A 9012-nucleotide genomic window follows, 5' to 3' on the forward strand; every position below is an offset into this window, starting at 1 on the left:
TTAGCACCTTTTTACCGCTAAACCATCTCTCATTTCCCAAAAACTTCTTTTTGTTTATCTTCCAGGAGAAACCAAAGATTTACCCAGCAGTCCCTGCAGAGCAGAGACGACCAATCAGAGTCCTCTCCCTGTTTGACGGCATTGCCACCGGTGAGGAACGGTGTGACGGTGAAATAATAATATAACGCTTGATGTTTCATTCATCAGCAGGTCATCATACAAACTGTGTGTGTGTGTGTGTGTGTGTGTTCCCAGGCTACCTGGTTCTAAGGGATCTGGGTTTTAAGGTGGGCCAGTACGTGGCGTCAGAGGTGTGCGAGGACTCGATCTCAGTGGGCGTCGTCAGACATGAAGGAAGGATCCAGTACGTCCATGATGTCCGAGACATCACCAGGAAAAACGTGAGGAAGAAAATGTTCACAGTTTATCTAAGTGGTTTAAATGTTTTATTGGTTTTACTTTCACCCAACAAACTATAGCTGAAAACAGGACTGAAGGCCTTCACACACACACACACACAGCGACGCATCAGAACTATTCACACCGGCAGCGATATGAATTTGCGGCAGCTCGTTCTGCCGTCAGTCAGCCTGGTGAGGGCAGTTTGTCCAGCGGCTGCGTCTGTGGACTGTCACAGCCCGGCTCTAGACTGTGGCAAAAAAGGGAAGTCACACGGGTATCAATAATCCAAAAGCAAATTTATTTAACACAAAGTACTCAAAACAAACAAAAGATAACAATAGGAAGGGTTAGTCTGGAAAAATCAGTCATGTAGGGAGTGGTTGAGTGAATGTATGCTGTGTGGGAGGAGAGAAGAGAGGATCTGAACTGGCCGCTTCTGACTCCATATATGGGGCACACCGGGCCCAGGTGTGTCTCATCCTGCTCATTAGCGTGCTCAGGAACCTGCTCCTGCAAACAAAGCACAGTAGCAACGAGCACAAAGCAGAGGGGCCGTCACAGGACGGAGACGCTGAACGCAGGTCAGAGCCGGTGTGGATTGAGCGGATATAACGCTCTCCTCTTCTTTTTTCGAGTAAGGAGAAGAAGGACGAGATCATCATCATCATCATCACTGGATGATGATGTCAACATCCTCCAGTGATGATGATGATGATGATGATCTCCGACCTGCGTTCAGCGTCTCATGTCCACAGAAGCAGCCGCCTGTCAGCTGCAGCTCCACGGGAAGAAATCCACAGTGTTTGTATTTATAAATACACGGTGATGATGCGTATGATACATCAATGTATTGATTCATTGGCTTTACCTACCTGTCTGCCTGCAGTGCTCACAGACAGACTGGGAGCTGATCGATCAATATAGATACAGCAGGATACTCAACACCCCATGTGGGACAGCTGTCTGTGCAGATTACGCTTTGTGATCGGTTGATGCTTTTATTCGCTGCGTGAAAAGTCAGAAAAATCGACCCGGGTCCAAAAAAAAATCACAAATTGCTTTTTCGCCTCGTTATATTCTCGTTCTGTGTGAAAGTACTCGTGACACAAACAGCATTGTGAAAAAATATATTGACGTGATTTATTCCAGTAATTATTTAAACTTGTACAAACACAAAGAAACCAGAGATTGTGTAAAATCGTTTGGCGTCTGTTATTAAATAAATCTGCACTGAATAGTCTCAGACAACGTTTGTGCCCAAAACAGGATTAAACACATGAGAACTTTCTGTCACTATTTAAGGCTAAATAATGTTTTTTTGTTATTGATTGACATGATTTGAAGAAGGTGTTATTAGAGAAGACAAAGTGATCAGTTGGCTCAGGATCCTCTATGTGTTCAAACTGCACCATAATAATCTGCAGAAGGGCTGAAATTTCACGATTACTTACAGTGTTTTGCACTTTGAAAAAAGTTGTTATTCATGGTGCTTAAAGGCTTGTGTAGAAGGTGACCAGTTGTTCTAATTAAAAGTGATCACTGATTGAGGTTGAAAAACATCTGAACCATCCTGAACCAGGTTTAGTTGATGTTAGTCAGGGTTGAAAAGATTTAAAGATACGTAAGGAAGTGTACGGACTCACAAGGGTTATAAGAGTGTGTGTTTGTTTGATTGTCTGAAAGTTGCTCAGCTGTTGGGAGAGATAAATCAAGCGCACCTTAAATGGTAAATGGACTGTACTTGTATAGCGCCTTTCTAGTCTTCCGACCACTCAAAGTGCTTTTACACTACGAATCAAACTCACCCACTCACACACCTTCATACGCTGAATGGTGCAGCCATCAGGAGCAATTCAGGGTTAAGTATCTTGCTCAAGGACACATCGACATGCGGACTGGAGGAGCTGGGAATCGAACCGCCGATCTTCTGATTAGTGGACGACCCGCTCTACCTCCTGAGCCACAGCCGATCATAACTCATCAGAGAAACCTTCTGTTTGTTTCTCTCGCTGTGACGCTCCATCTGAGGGCGAGATGAGAAGAATGATGCCACTTTCTTATCTGTGTGTTATGGTTTGAGTTAGATCCAGGAGGTGATTAGCCTAGCTTAGCATAATACGTTGAAGCAGGAGTAAACAGCTACCCTGGCTCTGTCCAAAGTTAAAACATGTGCCTATAAACGCCTCTAAAGCTCCATAATTAATGAAATCTACCTAAATTTTTCTTAATGTCAACAAATCTCACGTTTGGAGCCAAACCAACAATGACCTCATTAACTTACAAGTATCGTGTGTGTGTGTATCCAAAGCCTGATATATCATATTTCTCTGTGCTGCAGACCTCTTTTTGTTGTCCAAACACTATTAAAAGCACATCAATGAGCCACACCGCCGCACCGGGTGACATGTTCCTTCACCCTTGAAGAGAGTGATTACTGTAGCAAGGAAATCTTTCCCCCTGAGAGCTACAATCTAATCGCCGCTATTAGTCTTTGGAGCCGTTTCTAAACAAACTGCAGTAACTGATCTCTTCAGGGACGAAGGAACATGTCACCCGGTGCAGCGGTGTGGCTCATTAATGTGTTTTTAATAGTGTTTGGACAATAACGGAGGTCTACAGCACAGAAGAGGCTTTAGATACACACACATGATACTTGTAAGTTAATGAGATCATTGTTGGTTCGGCTCCAAACATGAGATTAGTTGACATTAAGAAGAATTTAGCCATATCCTCAAAGGTAGATTTAATTAATTATGGAGCTTTAGAGGCCTTTATACGCACATGTTTTAACTTTGGACAGAGCCAGGGTAGCTGTTTACTCCTGCTTCAACATGTTATGCTAAGCTAAGCTAATCCTGGATCTAACTCAAACCATAACACACAGATAAGAAAGTGGCATCATTCTTCTCATATTATGCTAAGCTAGGCTAACAATACCAGTTCATTGCTGGTTTGCCTCTGCATATGAGATTTGTTGACAATAAAAAAATATATATATATAGAAAATCGCCAGACTAATCCTTGAATGTAGTTTCATTCACTGTGAGCAGAAGAGTCTTTTTCCAACTTGCTTCATGTCATTTTCACTCTTATCAATCTCTACCAGCATTAGAAACTGCAGATGAATATTAGCTTTAAAGCTAACGCTGATGCAGTACATTAAATGTTAACATTTATGCTTAAAACTGTACGTTGTCCCAATAAATAAACATAATCAATCAGTAATAATATCTCTGTAGCCTGACGTGTCGTTAGGTTTTAGGGGAGGCCCACATCAGTACGGTGTGACTTTCTATAAATCCAGCTTTATTCTCAGTAAGACAGTGAATAAGCCTATTTCACAAGAATGATTCCTTTACAAGAAATGATGGATGATGGCACACACACACACACACACACACACACACACACACACACACACACACACACACACACACACACACACCAGACAGAGGCTGGCAGCTGCACTGATGTGGTTCAGGGCAGAGGACATCCGCTGTAAATCCCCTCAGGAATCCTTTCACTTGTTAGTCACGCTGTGTGTGTGTGTGTGTGTGTGTGTGTGTGTGTGTGTGTGTGTGTGTGAGAGAGTGTTTAGGGGTTCACGCCCCCGCTCTCTATTAGCTGTTATGTAAGAGATTAAGAACACCTCCACCTTCACCTCCTGTTCTCTTTCTCTCTGTTTCCTATTTCTTCTTTCTCCCTTCATCTCTTTCATTCCTCCCTCTGCTCATTGTCTGAGAGTGAAAGGACTTGTTGTGTACGACGAGGGAGGGGTTTGTATGTGAATGGGTGACAAGAGGACAAAGGGTGAGCAGATGTTAGAGTTGAGGTTAAATCAGAGCTCAGCTGCTGGTTAAATGACATTTGAATTTCACTGCTTTATACTGTAACTTCACTCAAGCAGAATTTAGGAAATATTGACCAGCTTTATATCTAATAATTATTACATCACCCTTACATCTGATGTGAGAGCTTATACTCAAGATCACATCATTCTAAGTACTAAAAGATTTGGTGTTTTTGTTCATGCTGAATCTATCTTGTGCAGCCTCGTCACTCCCTCAGTCTGACACTAGATGGTGCTGTTTCCTCTCTCAGATTCAGGAGTGGGGTCCGTTCGATCTGGTGATCGGAGGAAGTCCCTGCAACGACCTGTCAATCGTCAACCCAGCGAGGAAGGGCCTGTATGGTAGGTACACAGCAGAGGAAATCATATCAGACTGTGTTTATCATTCTTGTTGTGTTTGGTTGTGTGATAGATGTGACATTACAGCTGCATATTTGAATTATATGTTGGTAAATTACTGTATTTAAAGTTAAAGCATTGAGCAGATGTGGTGGGATGGACTCTCATGATGTTTTTTGGGGGGTTTTGTTGCTGTAGAAGGCACAGGGAGGTTGTTCTTTGAGTTCTACCGTCTGCTGAGCGAAGCCAAACCCAAAGAAGGAGAGGACCGGCCGTTCTTCTGGATGTTCGAGAACGTGGTCGCCATGGGCGTCAACGACAAGAGAGACATCTCACGATACCTGGAGGTAAATCACACGGACCGTAGAGTACAAACAGCCTTCAACACAAGATCATTAATGTCATTTATGACGTCGACTTAAATTTGACATTTTTAATTTTAGGATAAGCCCCTTGAGATGCATTTTATACAATTTAACAAATTAAAATAGTATTAATGATAAAAAGAATTAAATAGACAACAGAAAATAATCCATATAATAACATAAACAAAACAAACAGGTGTTACAAGCATCATCTGCTCAATTCTATAATAAAATAAATGAACAGCTGCCAAACTAAATAAAATTGTCAGTAGTGCTACATATCTACATATAAACGAATAAAAGATGAAGGTAAATACAGTCAAAAACAAGAATAAGTTTGAGGAAAACAAGCAAAAAAGTCTTGAAGTCCTGAAAATCAGAAATAGAAATGCAAGTGTCACATTTTAAATACTATAAAGCCTCCTCTATACAACCATTTACACATTTAAACAGCTGATCAACATAAAATTATATGTTGTATTTGAGTAATTTGACCTCTGACCTGCTGGAAGACCTTTGGTGTCCGATGAGAAACAGCAACAAAGAACGAGAGGATCTAAAAAGAAGTTTATGAGTAATAACTGTGTGTCTTTTATTCTGGCAGTGTAACCCCGTGATGATCGACGCCATCGAGGTCTCCGCCGCTCACCGCGCACGATACTTCTGGGGAAACCTGCCGGGTATGAACAGGTAAACAAACACCTCAACTAAACACTAAAACCTGCACTGTGATCTACACAGAAGATCAGTTCTTTATATTCTCCAGTGAATGTAAGCAGATAGAAACAGTGTGAAAGAGTAAAAGTGATAAGTATTCTCTGTTTCAGGCCTCTGTGTGCGTCTGGGATGGACAAACTGGAGCTGCAGGACTGTCTGGAGCACGGCAGAGTTGCAAAGGTCAGACGTCTGCAGAATATAGAACAAAGCTGATGACGAAGCTAATCTTCAAATAACGATTCTTATCATTATGCATTCATCTACTGATTATTTTCTCTATTAAATAATCATTTGTTTGATCTGTAAAATGTCAGCAAATTATGAAAATTATCCATCACAAATTTCTAGAGCACATGGCCACAAAATGTCTTGTTTTGTCTAACAAACAGTCCAAAACCCAAAGATAATCTGTTAATTATCAGTGGATGAAAACCTGAAATGATTATGCAATGATAGACTGTTCAATTAATCAAGTAGTTGTTGCATCTCTAGATGAATACATGTTTGATTTTTTGCTTTATATAGTTTCCTGTTTGTGTCATCTGCACCTGTCTGACCGTGTTTTTGTTGTTCTGTAGTTCGGGAAGGTGCGAACCATCACTACACGCTCCAACTCCATCAAACAGGGGAAGGACCAACACTTCCCCGTCCTGATGAACGGGAAGGAGGACATCCTGTGGTGCACTGAGCTGGAGAGGTGAGCAGCACACACACACACACACACACACACACACAGTCCTACAGATTTATTGCTGACAAACAACAGAACATCATTCACCTTTTCAAGATCAAATACATAAATGTGTTTCCTTCCACCTGTGTTTATACGTATTGCATGAAGTCAGATCAGATCTGTGTGGAGCGATGATGAGGAGGAGACCGTAACCTTCCTCAAATGAATACATGAAACAAACACAAATGTCATATTTCCATCATGTTTTCCATCGTTTGAGCCTTGACTGCCACTCGTTTAATGATCTTGTTGTGTCCTCTTCTTCTGTGAAGGTTTAATGCCACCGACTGCTGATATACTTTCAAAATAAAGTTTAAAACCTGTCTCTTTACCCAAGCATTTAAATAACCTTGCACTTGCTCTCTGCTGCAAAATGTTATGCTTTTATGTTCTCATATTTTCAACATTTATTGTCATTTTTTTCCCCCCTGCAGGATCTTCGGCTTCCCTGTCCACTACACAGACGTGTCCAACATGGGTCGCGGCGCCAGACAGAAACTCCTGGGCCGGTCCTGGAGCGTCCCCGTCATCAGGCATCTGTTCGCACCGCTCAAAGACTACTACGCCTGTGAATAAACACCCCGTCACCAGCAAACAGATGTCACTTATGAACGAAAAACACACCAGCTTTATTTTTTCTATTGTAACACTGGCTCCGGGACACGATCAGCCGCCAGCCAAATTACGGTTCACTTTGTCAGGAGCTGGAAAGTTTCTCCACTCCGTCGGGCAGGCAAACAGCCAGTTTTTAGTCAAAGTCTAGAAATCAGTGTAGCTGGGAGCTCGTGAAAGTAGCTGTTTAGTTTGTTTGCAGCCCTTTCTGGATTCATGTGATGATGCACTGCAGCCTTAAATACACATAACACACACTAACACAGAGATACACAAACGCAGCACGGGTGAGAAGCTCGGCTGTGGTTTATCACTACCCACAGTGCCAGAAAGAGAGAAACGGAGGGAGGGTCAGGTGTCTGATTCATGAAAGTGCAGCCAGTCAGTAGATTATATATCATCCAAATCGTAGGCCAGTAGAGTGGTTCGCCCACTCCTCTGCTTTTTTTTTATTAACATTACAGCTGTACAGTGCTTTAAATTAGTTTTATTTTGAAAATCCCTCAGAGGGGATTTGTTTTTAAGTCGACAACACTTAGTAGTTGTAGAAAATAGACAACAACACGGCAACTTTTTAAGTGGCTCTGTACCAAACCTTTTTTTTAAGGAAGTGTTTTTTAGAGGTCGCTCATCCCTCCATTTTAGCTAATTATTAAGAAATATGTGACAAGCAGGCTGCTGATAGAAGCTGTTCATCTAAACAATAATATTTTTTTTAAAAACTCACTTGAACCAAAGTCATACGATGCACAGTTGAAGTCCTGTTACCACTGCTGTTCCACGAGCCTTTAGTGTTTTTTGTTCTATAAAAAAAAAAAAAAGCCAAAATATGATACTTTGGTTTTCTGTTCATAGTCTTAAGATAAATAAATCAACTGTACTGGAAAATAAACATAAAGCAGTTAGCATTCAACATCCCGTCCCATGAGTCCAGTGGGAGCTGCAGTTGTCCGATGCTAACAAAATAATCATGTTTAAATATCTTACTACACAGTACTGTTGTAGGTATATATTTAGATTAGAATATGGAGGGAAAACCTGAGTGTTATGTTTGAGTTTTTCAGAGGAGCAATGAAAGAAGCCCTCAGTAGGAAAATACACAGAGAAATGGAAGCTAGTGGACTAGAAGCTAACAGGGAAATGAGGCAGGATTTTACACTCTATAGACGAGTTCATATTCATAGTTTGTTGTTGTTGATATGAGCAAAATAGCTTCCTTTAAAAAAAAAAAAAAAACAAAAGAGAGAAAAAACTTTTATTAAAGATTTTATAAAGATGTTTTTGTATGGATAGTGTGAAACTTTTGAGTTATACTGTTATAATAATGTCACAGCGACATCTCCCTGAAAGCTACGTACAAATACTTGAAACAAGCCAATGCAAAAACAAAAAGAGGTTTAGCGAGGTTTTTGTCGACCAGTTCCAGACAGCTGAGAATTAAAAGAGTGATGACTTTTATCCTACTGTAGATGTTTAGATATAAAGAAAAAATAAATAAATAAAACTGTTTTAGTTTACTGTAATGGGTGGAAGCCAGTGTCTCCACATGTGGCTGATCCTGGCCGGAAAGAAGTTTTAGTTTTATATCCAGGAACTGTGTGGAAATGTGGTTCCAGAAAGAAGAGAAAAGAAAAAAAAATGGTGGGAAACACTGGTGAACACGCAATATTTTTGTAAACTAGCACTGACTACTTTTTGTTTATTGGAGTTTTTTTTTTTTTCCTGTTTTTGTTCCATTGCTTTAAGTTTACAGAAGATTTATCAAGAGGACTGCCATGAAAATCACCTCTATGACGCTGGTTGATACTGTACTTTAGTTCTGTGTGGTGAACATGCTTCAGGATACAGTATGTAAAGACTTTAAGACCTTAAAGTGGTAAAACAAGACACATTTTATCACCAGAAGAAGAACTGTTTTCCAAGATATTGCAAAAACATTAATAAAACCAGTAAAGAATTGGATTGTATGATATGTATTGTTTGCAATGACATCA

The 9012-nt window shown here is 40.6% G+C and overlaps 1 protein-coding gene across 3 annotated transcripts in view; it reads left to right on the forward strand.

The window, feature by feature from the left end:
• The window catches only part of dnmt3bb.1 (DNA (cytosine-5-)-methyltransferase 3 beta, duplicate b.1), a 53124-nt gene extending 44356 nt beyond the window's left edge, over positions 1-8768 (forward strand). For 2 of the 3 annotated variants that reach the window (XM_044351780.1, XM_044351782.1), the window contains exons 15-22: positions 66-150; positions 256-401; positions 4504-4594; positions 4790-4938; positions 5561-5646; positions 5769-5853; positions 6252-6370; positions 6841-8768. In XM_044351780.1, coding sequence (XP_044207715.1) covers positions 66-150; positions 256-401; positions 4504-4594; positions 4790-4938; positions 5561-5646; positions 5769-5853; positions 6252-6370; positions 6841-6982 — 903 coding nt within the window. In that variant the 3' untranslated portion in view covers positions 6983-8768. The remainder of the gene's footprint in view (positions 1-65; positions 151-255; positions 402-4503; positions 4595-4789; positions 4939-5560; positions 5647-5768; positions 5854-6251; positions 6371-6840) is intronic. The other variant, XM_044351781.1, reaches the window with a different exon arrangement.
• The last annotated feature ends 244 nt before the right edge of the window (positions 8769-9012 follow it).

This window comes from Thunnus albacares, chromosome 5 (genome assembly GCF_914725855.1).
Source record: "Thunnus albacares chromosome 5, fThuAlb1.1, whole genome shotgun sequence".
NCBI lineage: Eukaryota > Metazoa > Chordata > Actinopteri > Scombriformes > Scombridae > Thunnus > Thunnus albacares.